At 52.7% G+C, this 23,788-nt stretch overlaps 1 protein-coding gene across 1 annotated transcript in view; it reads right to left on the bottom strand.

Annotated features, from left to right (window-relative positions):
- Positions 1-23,788, bottom strand: part of SHANK3 (SH3 and multiple ankyrin repeat domains 3) — a 289,287-nt gene that overhangs the window by 50,155 nt on the left and 215,344 nt on the right. The window contains exons 16-17 of the mRNA XM_030456676.1: positions 20,690-20,772; positions 9,430-9,554 (exon numbers count right to left, since the gene is read on the bottom strand). Coding sequence (XP_030312536.1) covers positions 9,430-9,554; positions 20,690-20,772 — 208 coding nt within the window. The remainder of the gene's footprint in view (positions 1-9,429; positions 9,555-20,689; positions 20,773-23,788) is intronic.

Raw genomic sequence — 23,788 nt, forward strand, 5'->3', positions numbered from 1 at the left:
TGAGGTCTGAGGAAGGATCCCAGAAGCCCAGAAGGGTTTGGGTTGGAAGGGACGTTAATGCTCTTCCAGTGCCCCCCCTGCCATGGTCAGGGACCCCTCCCCCAGCCCAGGGGGCTCCAAGCCCCTTCCAACCTTCAACCCCTCCAGGGATGGGGCAGCCACAGCTTCTGGGGGCAACCTGGGCACCCAGGGGCTCAGCACCCTCACCCCAAACAATTTCTCCCTCCCTCCCTCCCTGCCCAAGATCTCCTCTCCATCTCCCCTCTCCCAGCTGCAAACCCTTCCCCCTCAGAGGGTCCCATCCCTCCAGGCCCTTGTCCCAAGTCCCTCTCCAGCTTTCCTGGAGCCCCTTCAGGAGGCACTGGAAGGGGATAGATAAGCCTGGAGAGATGGTGGCAGCTTCAACTCTGCCATGAAACCAATCCTTGTCCCACAGGGCTCTGCAGTCAGCCAGGCCTCCACACTTGGTTGGTGCCTTCCCAGACACCTGGGCTGCAGAATGTGGGTGCTGCAGGAAAAGGAAAGGAGAGCTCAAAGAAAAGGAGAGGAGAGCTCAAGAGGGAAAACAGAGAAGATGTAACTCAAGGACCACCTCAGCTCAAAATCTGCAGTGTTTCTGCAAGTGACTTTGTGCTGGAAGAGTGAGGAAGTGTATTTAGGGATTTCCTCATTCCCATGGCCCATGTCATTGTCACAGAGAAGGCTGTCACCAAACATGTGACAAAGACACCATGTGCCAGCCAGATCTACTGTCCTGGAGGGTTTGCTGCCTGCCCCAGGGCCTGCATTGGTGTCTTTGGGACTCCTCTGCCCTTTTGATCACTACCCCTTGGTGCTCTATCCTTGTGGGTGACAGTGACACATCCAGGAACTGCCTTGAGCAGCTCTAAAATGACTGCAGGGCTTTGGGGTGGAGGACGATGGAGACACAGCAAGAACATGTTCTCAACAGAGCCTGTCCCCAAAACCTCTGGCTGCAATAAAGGCCCAGTGTGGAGATCACCCATCTGCTGGGCTGATCCCTGGCTGTGCAGATGATGCTGCTTGCTATGATTCAGCTTCCTTGATGCTGGTGCCTCACTGGAGGAGGATGGAAGACCCCCAGGAAGAGGAAGCCCCTCTGTAAGTACAAGCAGGAAGAACACTTGGTGACCACGCTTGCTGATGTGGAGAGGAGGGTTTTAAACCAGGTTCAGCAGGGAACGGTGACCCAGGCCCAGAGGGGAGGGGAAGGCATGGAGGAGGTATGTCAGCAGAGGTCCATAGGGGACATCCCCGTTCTTGTCCAGTGGACTGGGATTTTGGAAGCTTCCCTCAGGTTCACGGAGCATGGACAGCAAACATGAAGACCTGCCTCTCCTGCTGCAGTGGCAGGGTTCTGCTGGCTCAGACTGAGAGGTGGGACAGCATGTCTTGGTCAGGACATGGTCACAGCTGCCCACAGGCTGCTCAGGAAGGAGCGGTGGGGAAGAGAAGTGTCTCCATGTGACAGAGCTCCTGGCCACACAAAGTGGGAGCACAGAGATGCCTTCTGGAAGGCCCTGGATCCAGGCAAGGAATGCAGGACACTGAGGCTGTCACCACTGCCTAAGAGGAGGTGGTGGGGGAGGCTGTCCATGAACAACGAGGGGAAGTCTTGCAAGCCCTCACTCTCTCTGAGATTTCAACTGTCCATCTGCTGGGATTGTCCACCAGCCAAGGGACTGCTGGCCAGGGCATCCAGGAGGCTCCCAGACCACTGGTGTCAATTCCCTACACAAACACTGGTGCTGCAGGTGACTTTCTGCCTGGAGGGAGAACCAGGTGCTGAGCATGGTCACAGGGCAGCTGGGTGATGGCTGTGCTGAGCATCTGGAGGAAGGACAGATCCTGAGGTTCAGGACAGACTCAGCTTCCTGAGAAACAGCCCAAAGGGAAGGGGGTGCAGGTCATTAAAGAAAAAAAATTGAAATATCAGGAACAATCCACCCACCCTAAGTAGAAAGACTGTACACATTTGCAGGCAGTTTGCTTGATGACCAGCAAGCTTCTGAACGAACTTAAACACAAAGACCAGATGCAAGAAGGTGAAATAGTCACAGGCATCAAACACTGAAAGCACTGCTCAAGTGCTGGGGACAGTGTCAGGAGGCCCAAAGCCCAGCTGGAGCAAAGACTGTCAAAAGATGCTGAGTAGAACAAGGACATTTTGTAGTGGTAGACTGGCACCAAAAGGAAGTTAGGGGAAAATGCGAGTCTGCTGTTGAAAAACCAGCCAGGGACAGCACAGAGAGGACCCAAGTGCTTAACTTCATTTAATGTCTCAGCGTTCACAAACAAAGTGTGTTCCAAGACCTTGGAGTGTAGAGGTCAGTGCAGGAGTGACAGCCAGTAGTGGAGGAGCAACACGCTAGGGAGGTCTTAGAAGAGCTGCTGCACGTACTGAAGGGGCTCCAGGAAAGCTGGGGAGGGACTTGGGACAAGGGCCTGGAGGGATGGGATCAAGGGGAAGGGTTTCCAGCTGCAAGAGGGGAGATGGAGAGGAGATCTTGGGCGGGGAGGGAGAAATTCTTTGGGGTGAGGGTGCTGAGCCCCTGTCCCAGGCTGCCCAGAGAAGCTGTGGCTGCCCCATCCCTGGCAGTGTCTCAGGCCAGGCTGGATGGGGCTTGGAGCCCCCTGGGCTGTGGGAGGTGTCCCTGCCTGTGGTAGGGGGTGGCACTGGGTGATCTTTAAGACCCCTTCCCACTCTATTATGTGATTCTGTGATCCAAGTCCGCAGGCTTGGTGGGATTCATCAGAGGGGGCTGAGGGAGCTGCAGAAGTGATCACAAGACCACTGCCTATTTGCTAGATGCCTATTTGTCATGGTGATTTGGAAGGTCAGAACAGCCACCAGAAAGACTGCAAGATCACCATCCTGCAGATGGTTTCCTGCAGGAGGTTTCTAAGGCTTGGCTGGACAGAGCCACAGCTGACCAACTGCAACCCTTCTAGAGCAGGATCTGAGAACCCTTCCAACCAGCACTTCGATGACTACATAGGAGAGAACACAGCTGTGGGCTGAAAAGCTGGCTCAGGAGGAAGATCAGCCCAAATTTGCAGATTCGTTGTAAAACAGAGTAATTCATTGACGGAAAACCCCTCAAAAGATCCCCAGAGAGCCCTGGCAAGGAGCAGTGGGACAACAGTCTCTTTACTTTCCCAATAAAAGATACTTGGAAATTGCACTGAGACACATGCTCAGGGATCTAAGAGAAAATCCCTCCAATTTAGGATGTAAAAAACCCTCATGTGTAAGTGAGACACAGGGCTTCCCAGACGGAGCTGAGACAAACCTCATGAGGAGCAGCTGAGGGACCTGTTCAGTCTGACGAAAAGAAAACTGAGGAGAGACCTTCTCACTCTCTGCACCCCCCTGAGAGAGGAGGTTGGAGCCAGAGGGGTTGGTCTCACTAGGAACCAGAGATGGGATGAGGGGAAATGTCTTCAAGGATTGCCAGGGGAGGTTTAGGTTGGATGTTAGGTAGAACTTTACAGAAATGGTTATCGAGCACTGGAAGGGACCCTGAGCAGCAGCCACGGCACCTGCAGCTCTGCCCATGATGCTCCCAGCCTGGCAGATCCTCTGAAAGAAACCCCTGAGCATGGAGAACCAAACCCCAGTGCTCCAAGGAGCTGCTCCGTGTTTGGTGCTTCTCACCCGCAGTGCCCTAGGAAAAGGTCCTTTCTGCCAAGAGATGGTGGTGCTGTGACTGACCCAACAGAAGGTGCTGTCCAGGCACCTGCCCTGGAAAAAGTTGTCCTGGAATCCCTCTCTGGTCAGGGAACAGATGGTCAGTGAATCCACTGGATCTGCCACATCCTAAGGCAGACCTCAGGCCAGGTCAGATGAATTCACAACTCCCTGAATTCCATCTCCACACTTATTTGTAGCATTGTTAAGGCTGGAAAAGATCTCTAAGATCATCAAATCCAACTGTTAACACCACCATGCCCACTAAACCATGTTCCAAAATGCTGTGACTACAAGTTTTTTTAAACCCCTCCAGAGATGGTGACACCACCACTGCCCTGGGCAGCCTGTTCCAAAGCTTGACCACTCCTCCTATAAAGAAATTGTTGCTAATATCAAATCTGAACCTCCCCTGGTGAAACTTGAGGCCATTTCCTCTTGTCCTCCCATAACTGAGGTACACTAAGTCCTGAAGTGAGGTGGGATGAATCCCACCACAGATCTCCACCACTGCTATCACCTGTGCCTGTGCTGTCACTGCAGCCCTGTGGGATGTAGGACCACAGCAGTATTTAGGACATTAGGAAGGCCCATGGAGAGCTGGCATCTGGATGTGGAGAGGCAAATATGGACAAGCTGGGGTTGGCCAAACCAGCCAGAGGAAAGCAGCCACTGTCCTCCAACCACTCTACTTTTAGCTACACTTCCATCATGTGTTCTCCAAGAGATGCTGAGTCAACACTGAGGTTCCTTTCCCAGCTATTTCTAGAGACAGAAATGCTGTGACAAGGGTGAGGGGTGTTGTGGACAGAGCGGTTCCGATCCCTCTGCCATGGGCATTTCCTGTCCCTTCACACTCCTGGCAACCAACATACCCAGAGGATGTGAACCCCACTCATGACAGATAGGGAAGGTCAGTCACTAGGAAGGATGGGTGGCCTTCTGACCTTATCTGTGATGAACCCAAGGTCCTTGATGAGAAGACCTGAAGGCACAAAATAACCTGCTTGGCTCAGGTATCTGTTTTAGGGTAAGTATCTGCAAACCAGGAATCTTTGGTCGAGGGTCAGCAGATGACAGACTAAGCAGTCACTTAGCAGTCACTGCTGGAGTTTCCCCTCTGCTTGTCATGAAGCCTGGGCAGATGCACATTCTGGAGGACTTGGGGTTTTGCTCAGTACAGGAACGGAGCCATGAGCAGACCCAGCAGCACGAACCACCAGACATGCTATGTGAGCTGGGGGGGTCAGAAAAGGAAACAAAAAGATGGGGCTCTGAAGTAAAGGAAAGGGTTCTGAAATTAGTAAAACACTGGGACCAAAAGTCAGATCATGAGCAAATGCTGAAGTGCCAGACAAATGCAGAAGACTGGGCTGGATCCCCTGGCAGACCACAGGGCCACCAGTGTTCTGGCCATGGCCTCCAGGTGGGCTGGAGCCCAGCAGTGATGTGGGAAGCCCCCACCCAGGCTCTGGATGTACACAGGCAGCAGAGGACAGGGGTGTGTGGGGCAGCTCTGCCTGGCTGTGTGATGTGCACAGTGATCCCTGCAAACCCTGCCCCACAGGATTAGGCTCTGAGAAAGAACTTCATCTTTGAGGGCATTGGCACTGAGCAGGGCAGGACAATCAGATCCAGGCATCTGACTGTTCCTCCACAAGCTTAAAATTTAGACAGAGGATAAAAACTGAATACCTCTCCTACAACAAAGGGCTGAGAGTTGGGAGTGTTGAGGCTGGAGAAGAGAAGGCTGCAATGGGGAGACCTTAGAGCACCTTCCAGTGCCTGAAGGGGCTCCAGGAAAGCTGGGGAGGGACTTGGGACAAGGGCAGGGAGGGACGGGACCCTCCGAGGGGGAAGGGTTTCCAGCTGCAAGAGGGGAGATGGAGAGGAGATCTTGGGCAGGGAGGGAGAAATTCTTTAGGATGAGGGTCCTGAGCCCCTGGCCCAGGCTGCCCCAGAAGCTGTGGCTGCCCCATCCCTGGCAGTGTTGAAGGCTGCAGGTTGAATGGGGCTTGGAGCACCCTGAACTGGTGGAAGGTGTCCCTGATCATGGCAGGGGTGGCACTGGGTGGGATTTAAGGTCCCTGCATACCCAACCCCCTCTGTGATTCTATGCTATCAGATTCCCACAAAAATACATTGCAGCAAGCAGGGGCTGAGTCAACACAAAAAGTAGATTTAGCACTAGTGACCACTCCAGGGAATCACAGAATCATTTAGGTTGGAAAAGATCTGTAAGATCATGGAGTTCAATCACAAACTTGGTTTGCTGGGATTAAAAAATGAACCTGTTGGCTTCCATATGAAAGGAAGGTTTAAGTGTCCAGACCTCTAGAGAGAGGGGGTTTGAAGCAGACAAAGGAGAGCAGAAAGAGCAATACAAGCCCAGGAGGTGATGAGAAAAGCAACAGTACCTCTCTGTGGAAGGAGAGCAAGGGCCAGGCACCCCAGCCCATCATGACTGCAAAGACTTGGCAGCTGGGACTCGGCTGGGGCAGGGCCCCAGTGCAAGCTTGAAGGCAAACCTTGAACCAGGCTTCTGATGCTGGAAGCTGTGCTGATAGGTGGCATCGCAGGATCGAGGTTACTGCCCTGCACAGCTCCAGGCTCCCTCTGCCACAGCTCAGAGACAGAAGACAACCTGGGGTGAGGCAGATACTGCTGTGGGTTGGGCAGGGGTCACCTCCTGTGGAGAGGATGAGCGGGCAGGGACATCTGCAGGGGTGACAGGATCCAGGACCAAACACCCCAGTCCTCAGGGATCAGAGGAGAAAGGACAGCTGGAGGAACCACAACAGCCTGACCAGTGTCAAAGGTGGTGCTGAGAACTGAAAGGCTAAAAGGGCCTTGGGAAGAGCCATGGGGCACAGTGGTCTTGGCCATGGACCTCAGACAGGGCAGTTTGACCACTGCAGAGGACAGGTCCTGTACTGCAACTTTTGGAGGTTGGTACCAATCAACCAAAAAGCCTCCTTGCTAAAAGCTGAGTTCTCCTCTGTCCTCCTTCCTCTCTGGGTGGTCTGTGCTTCAACACCACCTTCAGTTGGGCTCCCACATAGGACCTGATCGGATGGCTCCTCATGCCAATGCCCCACGGAAGCATCTCCTTCCCCAAAGGGAAACCTCTCTGAGGAAAGGACCTGCTGGAGCAGCCACTGGACCCCTCCAGCATCCATGGCCAGCCACCCCTCTCCCAGCTCCAGGTGGTTGAGTACTGAATTAGTGTGAAGAAGACAGGGCTTGCTTGTAGCTTTAAGAACCCTCACTACTAGCTGGGCAAGGCTACCTCTCATGAGGAGACTGTCACTGTCACCATTTCTCCACCTGTGACACCTCTCAGGACATCCCACCTGCACTTCTTCATTTGAGTTTGTGAACTACAATGTGAAAGCACCTGATCCAGCCCTGGACATCTAGAACTGGTCTCCAGTACTAAGAAACCATTAAAGCTAAAAGACCAAACATTGGTTTTAGCAAGAGATGGTCTCAGGCTACAAGTTACAAAACTAGAAATGAACTCACAAACTTCAAGTGCCCTCACACCTTCCATTTATATTCAACACATCTCTAATCCACACACTTAGACAAGTTGATGAGGAGGATCCCAGAGACCTGGTGTCAGGGCTTCCATTCATATCACAACATCTCCCTGCCTGAACATTGCCCTCAGGATGCAGCTTTACATTGCGGCAAAGCTGCTGTGCTCATTCTAAATCCACCTCCAGCCTCCCTTCCCTGGGAAACCACACGTGCTCACTGCTCCGCTTGCTTTGTGATCCTGCAGGCACAGGGGGAGGGCTGAGCCCTCTGCTCCAACACAACCATCACCCACCAACCACAGGGCACCAGCTCTGTGTGGTTATTCTGCAACTGGAGATCTCAACCAGGAGAGAGGGGAGAGGGACTGTGAGTCTCAGCCCTGGGGAGGCTGCTCCACTGCAGCACTGACCTCCTGCTTCCACCCCATGGGGAAGCCAGGCTGAGAGAGCTGGGGGTGTTGAGGCTGGAGAAGAGAAGGCTGCAATGGGGAGACCTTAGAGCACCTTCCAGTGCCTGAAGGGGCTCCAGGAAAGCTGGGGAGGGACTTGGGACAAGGGCCTGGAGGGATGGGACCCTGCGAGGGGGAAGGGTTTGCAGCTGGGAGAGGGGAGATGGAGAGGAGATCTTGGGCAGGGAGAGAGAAATTCCTTGATGTGAGGGTGCTGAGCCCCTGGCCCAGGCTGCCCCCAGAAGTTGTGGCTGCCCCATCCCTGGAGGTGTTGAAGGCCCCAGGTTGAATGGAGCTTGGAGGACCCTGGGCTGGGGGAGGTCCATGGGCCTTGGCCATGGCAGGGGTGGCACTCCCCACCAGGTTGGACCCATGCTGCTGTCACACGCTGTGTGTCTGGGTGTAGATCCTGATGATCCTTGCATGGGAAGATGCAAGAAAGTAAAACCCCAGGTGGTGCTCCAGCCCCTCTGATGGTACAGGGAGGGTCTGTTCCCCATGAGCTTCCTTCAGGAGTCACCTCCCAACCACTCCTGCACCTGCACTGCCAACGTCTCCCTCTGAAACAAACTCTGGGATCCCTTTACACTTAAGGCACAGAAATGGGCACCTCAGCCAAGTGGTTCACACTTCAATTATTTCTCAGCAGCCTCAATGCAGCAGCCTTGTCTCTGGCTCCAGGAAATGCCAGCTCAGCCCATCCACACCACAGCCCTTGGGCACTGAGACTGAATCCAGTTTCACAGAATAATAGAGTAATTTGGGTTGGAAGGGACCTCCAGAGGTCACCCAGTCCAACCCCCTGCAGTAAGCACAGACACCCTCAGGGTGCTCAGAGCCTCCTCAAGCCTCACCTTGAACATCTCCAGGGATGAGGCCCCAACTACTTTCCTGGGCAACCTCTTCCATTGTTCCATTGCCCTCAGGGTACAGAATTGTTCCTCACATCCAGTCTAAATCTGCTCTTCTCTAATTCAAAGCCATTCCCTCCTTGTCCTCTCACTCCAGGCCCTTGCACACAGTCCCTCTCCAGCCTTTCTGCAGCCCCTCAGATACTGGAAGGTCCCCATTAGGTCTCCCCAGAGCCTCCTCTTCTCCAGGCTGCACACCCCCAGCTCCCTCAGCCTGGCTTTGTACAAGAGGTGTTCCAGACTCCTGAACATTTTTGTGGCCCTAATTTACACCTGGAAGTACCACAGTGATGTCCCCTGCACTTTCCTCCTGGAGTGAGGAGAGTCCATATGAACATCAACAATTTACTGCTACCGCTTTCTTTGAAATCACTCATTAAAACCATCTTCTGCTGCACTCACAACACCATGAAGCACCCAATATGCCAGGAGGGCCCTGGTGGTGTCACCTCACTGGCCAGAGACAGCCCTGTGTCCCAACCTGTACCACCATACAGCACCTACCACCCTTCTTTTAAACACAACCTGAGAGCTGTGGGCTCTGAGCTGAGCAGAAGCAGATGACAGCCTCCAGCACAACCTCCATGAGAACAGGAAGGGGCAAGGGGTAGAGACATGAGCAGGGCCCTGCATACCCAGAAATCTTGTACCTGAGGAACATCTCTACAGTCAAGACATCCAGGCAGCAGGTGTTTCAGTAACAATTATAACCTGGCTCTCAGAACACCTCATGGCAAAGAAGGTTTTGTCCCCTGGCCCTGGTGAGGAGGAGGGTGCTGGCAGCCCTTGGTTCTCCCCACCGTGCCCCTGCTCACCTCAATCAGAAAGTCTCCGGTGCGGAGCCCTGCTCTCCAGGCAACTCCTTCCACATCCACAGATTCCAGGTACTGGAGTGCTGGGAAGGCTGGGGTTGGGGTGAACTCCTCGATTGGGGTTTCAGCTGCAAAACACAAAGGAGAGAGAATGAGGCAGTATGGCAAACAGTGAGCAGAAGGTAGACAAGAACGCCCAGAAAAATCGCTACATGGTCTCAGAAAGACGATGTGTGCCAGGCTCAGCTTGACTGCAAAGCAGGAGCCAGACCTAATGCTCCATGTCCACAATACTCATCAGCTTATACCCTAAGGTGGCCCCAGAGCCTCCCGGGCACCTGTGACTCCCAGAGTTACAGACATTCCTACAAGGTCCTTTAAAGCCTCATCCACCTCCCAGTACCACAGATGAAACAAGAACATCTCTGAACGATGCCAGGAGGGGAGGAACTCACTCCTCTGTCTACGTCTAGGTTATCAGTTCTAGGCCTATTTCAGAGCCAGCAGAGCACCACCCACCCATGCTATTGCAGACACAACCCCAGCTCCCAGCACCTCACTGTGGTGCCTCTCTCCTACCACTCCCACTGGAGACAGCTCATGAGCAGAGGGCCACTTCTTGATGGACATCTGCTTTACTCAATAGAATCCCATTCTTCAACACTGAGGTTTTAACTGCATTCCTAGCTGGAAAATCTGCTCCTGCCCCCAAGAACACCATTTCCAGGGAAAGAACTTCCTCAGATAGACCCAATCAGCAATCACATTATTCAGCTTCAACCCACCTTACATCACTGCCCACTCAGGATGGAGGAAGTTTGCATGGTGGATGCCCAACTTACAGCAGAGAGGAACTTGTGTGATGTGTCCTACTTGGTGTGCTGTGTGCTACCTTGGGTGATGTGTCCTACCTTGGGTGCTACCTATTGTGCTGGGACAAAGGAAAGAGTTTCCTTGGCCTGTTTATCATGAGGAGACTGTTGCAGACAATCAGAAATATCAGATTCATTAAAGAAATTAAGCAGGAAGGCCACAGATACTCTTCCTATATCTGGCCAGACTCTGGTTACCTGAAACAACCAGTGGCAGCCCAATGGATTGATGTTCCCAGCACAGTGTACCAGCTGTGGCTGTTTCAGGGGCTGGTCATGATTGTCCAAGAAGGTTTTTATTTGCCCCTCTCTGTAGTGTGAGCAGTCCTGCTGCCTGGGTCCCTGCTATCCTGGGAGGGGATTTGTATTGATGCATGAGACCACAGCACAGGGAGAACTTCTCTGTCATGACATGATGGGGGGATACCCGAAGCAGATCCAGAAGCTGGAGACATCACTTTCCTAAGGACATGCAGTCTCATGTCCAGCTTTGATGTGTTACCAGACCCACAGTTCCTAAGAGCCTGTGCCACAGATGAAGAAAGAGGAGTGATCTTGCCAAGGAAAGTGCTGACACCCAGCCACTTGTCTGCACAGCCTCCAGGGAGGAGCAGCTACAGGGTCACTCCAGCCCTACCTCCATGCAGCAGCAGTCACAGGGGGAAGTTGCCACATTCAGTGATCTGCTGCACAGGTTTTGAGGCTGTTCTCAGTGGGCAGCAGCCTCAAAGATGAAGCTGAAGGCAGGCTACTCCATACAGGAGTCCCTCAGCAAGGTGGGGTGGTGGTGAAGGTTCAATGCTGAAATCACTTCTGCCAGCTCATCTGCTTTCCATGCCTGCTGAAATGGGAGACCATGTTGCATATGGCCTGACTGTCATGGGGCAGAGATATCACATCACATCACATCAAATCACATCACATCAATCATCACATCACATCAATCACATCACATCACGTATCACATATCACATCACATCATCACACATCAGAAGTAAGTGGCTGAAAACCTCATCCAGGCTCTGACAGACCTGTCAGTAGTGCCCAGGGTCAGGCCAAAAGGTCATGAGCACAAACTTGATCATGGGAAGTTCCATCTAAACATGGGGGGGACTTTGAGGGTTGCAGAGCCCTGGCCCAGGCTGCCCAGAGGGGGTTGGAGTCTCCATCTCTGGAGACATTCCCAACCCCCCAGGACCCCATCCTGTGCCCCCTGCTCAGGGGGACTCTGCCCTGGGAGGAGGTGGGCTGGGTGATCCCCAGAGGTCCCTCCCAACCCTGACAGAGCTCAGCTGCCAAGGCTCACACTGTCCTGCCCTCAAACACCATAATTTTCACAAGTGCAGGAGAGAAGCTAAAGCTGGTTGGTAAGACACCAGTGAGGCCCCAGCATCATGAAACTGCTGGCTCAAGCACACGCAGAGCCTGGGAATTCCAAACCAAGAGGTTCTCCCCAAGCCCTGGCCAGGCTGCCAATGGATAGTACACCTCCTTGTTCATCTTGTCCACCTCTCCAGGTGAACTGCAGGCTGCCCTCAGCACCTTTCAGCAGACTGATGGAGGTGTCTCTTTCTCACATGAAGCTTCAGTCCATGCAGGATTCATTGTCCCATCTTCATTCAGAACAGCAAGTAAAAAAAGGACACCCTGTGCTATTGTAGGGACAGCTCTGAGCAGGATGCACTGCAAGATCCAGGTTAATGTTCTAAGAAATCAGACACCAAATGTCTTCTTCAGTCTCCAAAGACACTTGAACAAACCATTCACCTCAGAGACAGGCAAAGATCAAGTCAGAAACCCCCATGGTTATCTAGTCTGATATCATGGATGATGAGGGACAGAGATTTCAACAAAGGTCCCTGTGGGTCCACCTCTCACCTCAGCTGATGTCTGCCCAAAGCCCAGTTCATTTTCCCAGCCATCAGGTAATGCCTAGAGAAGTTATCCATCCCTCCAAGTCTATTACCAATACAACATTCCTCCAAAAGCTGTGTCAAGCCCCTAATGAAGCAGTGGATTTAACAGAGTCAGCAGATGATCTTGTGAATACATTTCTTTTGATGTCAGGTCACTCCAGTAGATGTGACCTACATTCTCTTTCATTTGCATAAATTGTATAGACACTGATTTTATCTGAATAAAAATATTCCCATCATTTAATATACTACTTCTTTATGATTTTAATTTACAATTTTAATGCCACATTTTTTCTGCAAGATCAGATAGCTATCGACAGGACCAGAACAAGACAAAGTTTGCCTGACAAGATGTTAATGTGCTGAGTGATCTTAGATGTTTTGATCAGCAGTTTTCCATGACTCCTTCCTTTGATGGAAGCTGGCTCAAATGCCAAACAGTTGACAAGTCATCCTGCCTATGTTTAGAAATGTCAATGTAACATTTGATTTCTCCAAATCCTTCAGGACTTCCCTGGTGTTAAATCCACCTTTTTAGATCAGTGCTGACCAGCAAATTCTTCCAGTAGTATGAAGTTAAAGGAACCACAAACATGACCTTGCTGCAGAACCAGGTGTCATTAACTTATGCTAGTCCAGGCCCAGTAGGACATGAGGGTTAAGGTGAGAAAGACCTTGTGTGCTGCCTGAACCTCTGCACAGGATAAAAGGGGACAGCCTGGAGTGTCAGGTAAATTATTTATACAATGATAACGAGAAACACGGTCTCCATAGAAGATCATCACTCAACCTCATAAAAGGAGCATCAGCACGACCTGCCGATACTGCCCTTTCAGCAGACAGGCAGCACAGCCAAGTCATGAAAAGGTTAAGTGGAAGTCCTAATCCTTGCAGTGGAAAGAGTTGGATAGATGACAATTTAATTGGTTTCCTAGCCTGGAGAAGGAGCCTGAGGTGAGTCAAGCACCTTATCAGGGCAGCTCCAGATCCACCATCCCACCAGGCTCACCCTCGCTGCTGCTCCGCGGTTCCACATTTTGTTTCCCATCATAGCTCAGAGCAGAGGCTTCTGATGGACAGTTCAAGCACGTGCTTTTCTTATGGTGATCAAAAATACAGATTGATGGCGAAGGCAGATAAAACGGACCTGGGAAACCCAACCTCCCAGCTGGTTTGGTCACCTGCTTAAATTGTGTGGCCCCTCAGAGGAGGTGGACAGACAGTGATGCTGAGATGCCTGGAGCAGGCACCAACCCAGCTGGAAAAGACCTCTAAGACCAAGGTGCTGGGTCCATCTGTAGGGCTGTTCTGCTGACAGACAGAGACCAAGGAGTGGGCTGGACACACAGCAGTGAGCAGGACCAATTTGTTCACTGTGCTGATCTGGGCCATGGGGATCAAGCACAGAGCTCTCCAGCAAGAACCCTGCTGCCAGCCCCAGCCACACCATTCACCACATTCATGAGCTTCTCCCCAGTTCCTGATGCTCCTTTTTGCTGCTCCAGTTTGCCCCCAAATGAGCAACCTGCCTCCAGCTGCTCTTACCCCACTCACCCCACTTCCACTACATCTCAAGCCTGGTATCTCCACTACCATCCCACAGGTGATCTTGGCCCCAGCTGGAATCACCAAGAGGTTACCCCGAGGGTCGCTGGTGTTCCCTGTCAGGTACCTGAGGTCTGGCCACCTGCACCATCACTCTCCTTGCCCATGGCTGAAATGCTGTCGTTCCTCCAACGCGCATCGACCCCCTCACCACTGTCATCTCCAACCTCTCACGTCACATCCAGACGGCCTCTCCCTCTGTTTCATTACCTTAGCCTTGGCCTGGTCACCAGCCCAGCCATCTGCCTACTGCCCCATCACTGTCAAACCAAGGCACATTAACCAGAACTGTGGGTTACCACAGTGGTCAGAGCTGGCTGTAGCCTGCTGATGGAGGAGGAGGACACCAACACTCTTCAGACTACCTGAGAATCCCTCACAAGAGGTCTGAGCAAAGGCTGAACACAGCAGAGCAGCCACCACAAAGACCAGCTCAGGACCCCCCCCTCCAAAATACCACTTCAGAGCAGAGCCCCAGGGAAAGCTTTAGGTCAGAAGTATGCAATTTGGTGACAATTCATCTGTAAGAGTCTACCCAGGAAGGACATAAAATTTAAGGAGGTCCTCTTAGCTAGCTAGCAAAGGCAAAACTAAATCAAAAGGCTTGGAATTGAATTACAGGAATTCTTGCTGATAAAGAGTTTAAATTCCCTAACAATGAGGTCTGCTGTTCACTGCAGAAGCTCATGGCTTTGAATCTCAGGAAGTACAACTCACACCTCTGGAGGAGCTACTAAGTTAACACCACAGTTTCGCTTGTGCAACTTGATCCCCACAGCCATTTCTGGGTTGTACCACTCTGCTGTGGGGCTGTCCCACACCAGGGACACCAATCTCAGCTGCAAAGGCAGGTGGGAGAAGCCCTGAGGAGCCAGACCACCAGGAAGCCCTGGCGTGGCTTTGACAAGCCTCTCAGCACCATAAGTCTGCTGAGGGTGAGGGCCCTGCAGCACCCCAATCCTGCCCTTTGGCAGAGGGGCACCAACAGCCCCCAGAAGCCAGGGAGGGTCCATGAGAGCTCTGCCTCCACCACACTGATACTGGGCGGAGCACCCAAAGGAGACCCACACCATGAAACTACTTCAGTGGCATCAACCATGGCCAGAAGTGTGTCCATCCTTGGGAACTCTCTCTTCCCCTGCCCCTCTGAGCTGTCTCTTCCCCTGGGCTGCCCATCTCCTCAAGGAATTGCTCTCCAGGATTCAACAGAGTAAAACCCATCCCTGACTTTGCCTCTTGCAGCATCACAGTTGATGGCACATCAAGCAGGAGGTTTCCTGACAGCCCAGAGGGCAAACCACATCCTGGGGGCTCCCAACAGAGGAGAAATGGCTGGTTAGAATTGGGGATTGTCCTACTGCAGAGCTGGCACTGGTGCAGCCCCAACTGGAGCACTGGGTGCAGAGCTGAGCCCCATCATTTCAGAAAATCCTCAAATGTCTCCAGAGGCAACCAAGCTGGTGAAGGGCTGGAAGGCATGTCCTGTGAGTGGCTGAGGACTCTGGGTTGGTCTTGTTTGGAGAGAAGGAGGCTGAGGAGCAGCCCCATGGCTTTGTGCAGCCTCCTGGGGAGGGGACATGGAGAGGGAGGTGCTGAGCTCTTCTCCCTGGGATCCAGGGACAGGATGCCCAGGAATGGTTCAAAGCTGCACCACAGGAAGCTTATACTGGACACTAGAAAGCATTTCTCTATGGAAAGGGTGGTGAAGCCCTGGAACAGGCTTCCTAGAGAGGAAGGCTCCCAGCCTGTTCCAGGAGCTCTCTTAAAGAGGCATTTGGACACAGCCCTTGGTAACACGCTCTGACGTTGGGCCTGGAGGTGGCAAGGCAGCAGAACTAGATGATCACTGTAGGTCCCTCCAAGCTGAACTACTTCACTCCATTCACTGCAAACATCGCTTCTCTTGGACAAGTTAACTCTCTTAGAATCCAAGCTTAGCACTGAAAAATATTACAAGTTATTTCAAGCAGAGCAAATTTTTAAGATCCCAATTAACTCCCCGGAAACAAATTTACAGAGTGAAAAACATAATAATACCACAGCTGCCTTGGTGCTTCTCACCTAAAATCCCAAAGGCATTGCCTCCAGTGATGGCCAGAGCAGGAGGCCACCACCACTGACTGTCCTGACCCCCAGACAGAACATGGGAGCAGCAGAGTCCTGCTGGCAGCTGGGGGTCAGCAGAGGACAGGCTCCCACGGAGCACCCATGTTTGGGGTACCATGGCAGCTATGCAAGACCAGCTCCTGAATTTGTAAAGTGATCACACATAAAAGGTGTGTCACCAGCAGCATTTGCCATACCTAGCTTCTGCATCTTGTTTCTAGTTTTCCATGAGATCTCCAGAAGGAAGACACCACCTTCAGCAACAAAGATGACAGACACGGGTTTGACAGGCTCTGTGTAAACATGTCCAGTCCCAATATCTGTCCATTCTGGAGGTCACACAGTGTCACAGCACTCCTCTGCTGTGGAGGACAACTCCTCTCTCCATTCTTGGAGAACAAGAAGCAAAGTTGTGGAAACTATCAGTGAGCTCTTCCATTTCCACGAAACTTCATGATACCAGCTCTGCATCCCAAAACTTGCAGCAGGGCTTTAGGGCAACCTCCCCTCTGTCCCAGACCAACACCAAGGTCCTCAAGCTGTGACCGCAGTTCCTTCACCACAGCCCTCCTCATACCCCCTGGGCCATGCAGGGCAGGAGCTGTGGCTGTCAGAGATCCCCATCAGGTCAATGAGACCCAGAACCAGCACTCCTTAGCACCAAAGCTCAGCTTCCGAGTCTCACATCTTCACTCCAAGTGCTAGGCAGAAAATAAAACTCAAACTCCCCTTAAAGCAAGCCACTGATTTCTACAGAGCCAGGCAAGCCCTGAGCTCTGGATCCACCCAAAGAGCTAACTGCCGTACCAGTTGCTCTGGATGTCCTTTACATACAGGGATGCCAACTCAAAACATCTAAAAATGAACATCAAACTTTAAAACACAGCAAAAAACAAGTAGGAGTTCATGAAGCAAGAAGAGGTTATCCAGGCAGAGATCCACTCAAGCCCTTAACTCTTGGGGCTTTCCCCTCAGAGCCCTGATGGCCAGAAATCACTATTGGCACAGAACCAACGGGAGTGCACGGCAGTGTTGGTCAACAGCAGCTGAGTAATGACCAGTGTGTGCCCAGGTGGCCAAGGTGGCCACCAGCATCCTGGCTGGGACCAGCAGTGGGGTGGGCAGCAGGAGCAGGGCAGGGATCATCCCCTGTGCTGGGCACTGCTGAGGCTGCACCCCCAATCCTGGGGTCAGTTCTGGGCCCCTCAGGAGCAGAAGGAGATTGAGGGGCTGGAGAGTGTCCAGAGAAGGGAATGGAGCTGGGGAAGGGGCTGGAGAGCAAGGAGAAGGTCTGGAGAAGTTGTGAGGAGCAGCTGAGGGCCCTGGGGGTGTTGATCCTGGAGCAGAGGAGGCTGAGGGGAGACCTTGTGGCTCTCTGCAACCCCCTGAGAGGAGGTTGGAGCCAGGGGGGGTCGGGCTCTGCTCCCCAGGAACAAGGGATGGGACAAGAGGAAATGGCTTCCAATTGCACCAGGAGGTTTAGGTTGGAGCTGGGGAAGAATTTCTCCCTGGAAAGGGTTGTCAGGGCCTGGCCCAGGCTGCCCAGGGCAGGGCTGGAGTCCCCATCATCCCTGGGGGGGTTTCAGAGCCGTGGGGATGTGGGGATGAGGAACATGGGACAGTGGTGGCCTTGACACTGCTGGGGGAACAGTTGGACTTGCTCTTAAAGGTCTTTCCCAACCAAAGTGATTTCATGACTCTTCATGGGGAGGGCTCCAGAACAACTCTGGGGCTGGGGTACAGACTGACCCTTCCCATCACTGGGTCCCACTGATGGTCACTTTGGTCACCAGCTGTGAGCAGCTGGTTTTACAGACACTGAAATGTAAGGACCAAGACTGAACACAGGAAGGGCACTGAGGGACAGAGAGGCCACATCAGGCAGAGGAGAGCAGGAGGGCTGTGGGAAATAAAGATTGACAGCATTTTGGATAAAAGCTGGAGCCAAGAGAGCTCCAGAGGGGATCAGCACAGCATCCCCCCCCAACCGTGTTCAGGACCAGCTACTCCAGGAGGTACCCGGTTCATGGGAAGCAATCATTGCAGGTAACTTCATGAATAACTTGCCCCAGCTGATTGCTTCCTCCCAACCCAGCACACAAAAGCAACCCTGCACCCTGAAGCAGGGACTTCAGAGTCATCTGCTTTTCTCTTCTCAACACAGCGTTTGTATTCTTTGCAGTATCCTTGCCAATCATGTTATCTGCTCCTTGGTTAGAGAGTAAATCCCCAAGTCAGGGACTGCATGTGCCCCTCCACCTCCACCTCCAGAGGACCCACCACAACCAGGTGCTAACCAGCAGTAACCCACCCAGGAACAACATTCCCTGCCCAGGGAGCTGGCAGCAGGGATCTGCTGAGCCCAGTGAGCTGCAGTCAGTGTATCAGCTGTAACAACCTCTGTCTGCAGGGATGGCCCCAGGGAGGGATGTGTGAATATTTTATGAATCACATTACTAAAGAGATGGTGCCTGATCCGTGGCCAGGTTAGCCAGGAAGAGGGAGGTTGGTCTAGTTGAGGCACAGAAGACTGACTGAGTTCAGGATACTACAGACCAAGAAATACTATCTTTCAACATTTTGAGCACAGGTGTATCATTTGCATAAGTGACAGGCAGGGATGCTCATCCTGGGACAAGAAATAAAGATGCGAATCCACCTGATCATCACTTTCCATGAGTGTTGAGTGAAGGGGCTGCTGCACCCCCTCCCATCTGCTCCACACCATTCCCTGAGGCAATGCCTGCAGGTGAGTCCCATGGCCAAAAGATGCAGCTCCTCTTCTGCAGGGACCAGGATAAAATCACCTTTGTCCAAACGCTGAGTTGGTTTGACTGGGACATAACCTCTGCCCAGCACTGGACAGAGGTGGGGGACAGGGTGGGCTGGACAGGACTGGGTGCAGAGTGTTCTGTGCTGGGGGTGCAGCTGATGGGGCAGCTCATGTAGATGGGCAAATCTGGGATTGGGAAGGCATCAGCCCTCTGTGAGCCTGGTAGAAACCACGTAAGATTTTCACCATCCTCTGCAGCATGAAGTGCAGCTTCCTTTGAGGATCATCCAGCTGAGTCTCAATAACCAGCTCCCTCCCTCTGCAGAGACTTTGCCGATGCTCTGGTCCCTCCCGTTCTCCAATCTCTGCTCTGGTTCACCCCACCAGGCCTGAAGTGTTTCCCAGAGAGTCTTCAGATGAAGCCTGAGTGGTGGTGACACCGACAGGGCCAAGATAGAGAGTCCCAGAAAGCAGCAGGCTGAGCAGCTGGGAAATGGGGGGCTGACTCAGAGCCACCACAGTCACCTCTCAGTCAAGAGGAGGTGCTGCAGGGGCCCCTGCAGCAACACCAGGATAGGAATCCCTAAACCAGACCAAAGTCCCACACAGCCTCACGCCCACTGCTTCATCTGCTCCCAGTCCACTCCTTCAGCCTCAGCAGACAAAGGAAAATACAAAGCCTACAAATGCTAGGTGGGCTAGTAAGAAGAAAAAAGGGAAAAAGGGAACAGGAAAAAATTGATCCCATTTTTCCTAACACAATAGCTGATCTGGCAAAAAAAAAATGGATGCCATTTTGAGCCCTGAAGTTTCACTTGACATTACACAGAGCACCACACGGACAGACACGTATATCACATAGGTAGGGAAGGAGAGAGAGAGGGGAGGACACGACAGCAACCATGTTCTGACAGGAGCTCAAACACACCCCCTGGAACCCGGAGCCCTTCCACGGCATGAGCAGAACAAAGACAATTCAGGAATCCCCACAGAAAATCACACCCAAGATTAATGCCCAGATCACACAGCTCTTCAGCCACACTGAGGTCCAGGAAAGGAGCAGCACTACTGAAGGAGCTGGCAGCCCCTGTTTTAAGCTTTCCCTCCTGCATCCCACACCCTCCATGCAGGGAAGGGATGGCCACATGCTCAGCTGTGCCTCTGCTGCCAGCAGCTGCAGCTGTGACACCCCCTCCCCTCTGCCAGCCTGGAACTGCTGGAAAGCTGGAGCTGCCTCCCAGCACAGGGCTGCAGCCTGCTACCCGTGTGAATACAAACACCTTCAGGACCAGTCCCCCCAGAAGCTTCTGATTTTTTGTAGCAAAAAATCAGTTTCTGGCTAGAGCAGCCACAGGAACAGCCTGGTGGAAGGAAGGGGCTGCAGGAGTGCAGGTGCTCCAGGGACGCGTGCCCCAGGCAGGAGCAGGGCTATAGTGACAGATGCAGGACAGACATCTCCTGGTCTGTCCCCATGCTGGGGCTGAACCCCAGAACAGCCAGGGCTCTCCGGACCCAACTCCTCACAGCCAAAGTGCAGAATGAAATACTTCAAGCATCAAAAAAAAAAAACCACAACCACCACCACCACAGAAAACCCAACAAAAAAATGATGGAGGACACAGGCCTGTCCCACGGGGCTGAGATCTGCACCTGAAACAGAGCAGATGCACTTTGCACACCCAGGAAAAAGGCAGAAGTGAAAACTACAAACACATAGCTAGGAATACCAGCACTGGTACCAGAGGAAGACCCCAGACCCTGCGAGAGATGCACAAGTGCCAGAGCAGCATTGTCTGCACGCTGCACGGAAGCAGAGACAGCGCTGCTGGTGTGTTGGAGGAGGACAAGAGAGTCCCCGAGGAGACCCCAAAGCCCAGGGGCTCACGGGCTGCTGGGCAGCACCAGGGAGAGGGGGTCCTGAGCAGCAGCTATGGTGAGGAGCAGGAGCATCCCCCCCAGCCCCAGGACCGAGCGAAAGAAGCAGCCCTTACCTTTGGCCCCTCGCAACACAAACCCGAATCCCTCATGCTCCCTCTTCTGCAGCACGGCCGTCTTCTCCTCAATGATGTAGTCACTGGGCAGGAAAGAGCACAAGAGAATGATGCTAGGGTTAGATTTCAGCACCATGCTGCCAGGCGGAGGTGGCCTTTGTGCCTGCGACAAGGAGACCTCTTCTCATCGACCGTTTCATCTCAGCAAGGAGTTGGGCACAATCTGCTTCCCTCCCTCCCTTGCCCAAGAGTCAGAACAAAAAAAAAAGACGAAAGCTACTTTCCCTCAACGTGTGGGTGGAGGAAAGCCCTGGCTGCCTCGATCACCCTTCTGCCCACCGGTCCCCTTCTCAGTCACCTGCATACGCATGCAGGGAGCTTACTGATCCCGCTCGGGGCTTCCCTTTAAATGATGCCCTTAGCGTATAACTGGCGAGCGGAGTGGCGGAGCAGAGGAGGTGCTGGGGGAGGCAGCCAGGCAGCCATCAGGGAACCAGCTCGCCCAGGCTTTCCGGGTGCCTCTTGTATGAAAAAAATTAAAATGAAAAATTAAGATGCTTGACAAAAGCAGAGAGGTGCCTCTTTGGTAAGTTCCCTGGGAGGGAGAACAGCAGAGTTTATATCCTCATCCCGGCGCTTGGATCTTCTCTTAAAATCCCCCCCCGCGTTGCTAAGGAACAGTCTGTCATTAGCCCAGGGGGGCTGCATGGCATTGTCCTCCTCTCACAAAGCAGCTGCTGCTCTCCCTGCCCTCTGCCGAGAGAAGAACGGGGAAAATCCAGCGGTGGAAAGGGAGAAACAGAGGCTCAGGTCCGCCCGGACCCCGACCACGGAGACCCCTGCACAGCCCACCCCACCAGCACCCGGAGGGGAGGGGGTGCGTGGGGAGGGGAGATGGGAGAGGGATTCTCTCAGCAAACGGGAGCTGAAATGCAGCCCTGCAAATCCCTCCCAGCAGAGCCGCATGTCTGACATCAGAGTGGAATTAATCAAGGACCTAGGTCCTTCTTGGCAGTGCAGAGAAGGAGCTTCAACACCGAGAGGGGTGGAGAGGGAGCAATGGTGGGGGGGCAGCCAGCGAGAGGGCTGCCCGGAGAGGCAAGGGGTCTGCATCGAGGGGGCTCCCCGGAGATAGAGGGCTATGCCCAGAGATAGAGGTGGTCTGCATCAAGGGGGTCTACCTAGAGATGGAGAGGGTCTGCAATGAGGGCAGTCTGCTCAGCAGTGGATGGGGACTGCCCAAAGATGGAGGGGGTCTGCCCAGCAATGAGACCAACCCAGAAGCAGGGAACAAAGCCCCATTCCCCACCACGCTCCACAGCAACACGCTGCCAGGGAGCAGGGTGCCCACAGCACAGCATCCCAGCTCAACCCAGCCAGCTGCCTCCTGTCTGTGATGCAGAGAAGGGGTGGTCTGCCAGGGTGCTGGACACAGCTGGGCTGGCAACTCAGTCTCATGTCTATAGCCATGGGCTGTGAGTGACCCACAGCGGGACAGGAGACACCTCTGGAGCAAGAGTTTGACCAGAAGCTGCTGATCCTGGAGCAGAGGCTGAGGGGAGACCTTCTGGCTCTCTGCAACTGCCTGAGAGGAGGTTGGAGACAGGGGGGGTCAGGCTCTGCTCCCCAGGAACAAGGGATGGGACAAGAGACAACTCAGGTTGTGCCAGGGGAGCTTTAGGTTGGAGATCAGGAGAAACTTCTTCACTGAAAGGGTGATTAAACACTGACTCAGGCTGTCAGGGGATGAATCCTCATTCTTAGAGGTGTTTAAAACATCTAGATCTGGTGCTGAGGGATATGGCTAAGTGCTGGACTCAGTAGAGTTGAGTTAATGGTTGGACTGATGATCTCAGAGGTCTTTTCCAACCCAAACAATTCTATGGTTCTATCATGTTATATTCTCTGCATCCTGGCCACCAGCAGCCAGGGTTCCATTTGCTGGAACCACAATCCCGTTTTGGGTGGGTACTTCTGTAATTCTGCCATTAACACCACAATAGTATCTTGCTCTTAGCAAGACAGATAGAAATATTCCTTCATTTTCCAGACCACAGGAAGGTGATCATAAAAGTCAGTCCATGCAGGTATCAAAGCACTCCAGAAGATGTAGGACAGACACCATCCAAGGGAACTAATGCAAGACACAAGCCTGAATTCCTTGGGCTTCCCTGGCAGTTCACGTTGTGCTATGATTTTGGACACTTATACACTGTCCATGAAAAAACAGGGTATTTGTAAAAGAAAGTACATAGATATGGACAAACTTCAACAAAACTATGGGAACTGCTTTCAAGGAGGCAGCTCCTGCTTTACAGTCATCCCAGTATGTCACATTTTCAACACACTGCCCACCTCTCAACAGCAGAGATGGTTATGTTTATGTGCCTCACTATGGCTAAAACCCTCCTCTCTCCAATGAAATCCACTCTTCCAAGTACTGAGTGTCTTGTTTGATGCAGATTCAGAACTGCCATGCCCAGAAGAGGTCATTACAGCAACACAACCCCTCTGTCCATGTTACAAGAGCCAGATAACCTTGAACCCTGGTTCTTGCACCAAAGTAGATGTGGCTGCCCCATCCCTGTCAGAGTCTCAGCCCAGGTTGGATGGGGCTTGGAGCACCTTGGGCTGCTGGGAGGTGTCCCTGACCATGGCAGGGGTGGCACTGGGTGAGCTCTGAGGTCCCTATCAACTCAAACCATCCTGTGATTCTGTGACAAGCTTTTATCTTCTATCTGAACTATTTCTTACCACCTAAGAGAAGAGCTAGGGCTAACACATTTCACATCCACAGGAACACCCCCATGTCACCATATGACACATCAAGCCCTTGTAGATGACCTGTGCCAGATTGTAACCCATACCAAGAGCAAATTCTGCCACATCTACAAGAATGTGTTTGTGCATGTGTCTATGCAGGAGCTAGAGAGAGAGAGAGAGAGAAGGAAAGAGGAACAGATGATTATGTACAAAAAATCATGATTTCTGTTTACCTGGTGGTGGGCTGAAGTCCCCAATTAGTCCTGCTGTGATTGCTTTGTCAATAGGAAAGTGAGGAATCCATGACAGAAGAAAATTCTGTACCTCTAACTCTTC

The sequence above is a fragment of the Calypte anna genome, chromosome 10 (genome assembly GCF_003957555.1).
Source record: "Calypte anna isolate BGI_N300 chromosome 10, bCalAnn1_v1.p, whole genome shotgun sequence".
In the NCBI taxonomy this organism is placed as follows: domain Eukaryota; kingdom Metazoa; phylum Chordata; class Aves; order Apodiformes; family Trochilidae; genus Calypte; species Calypte anna.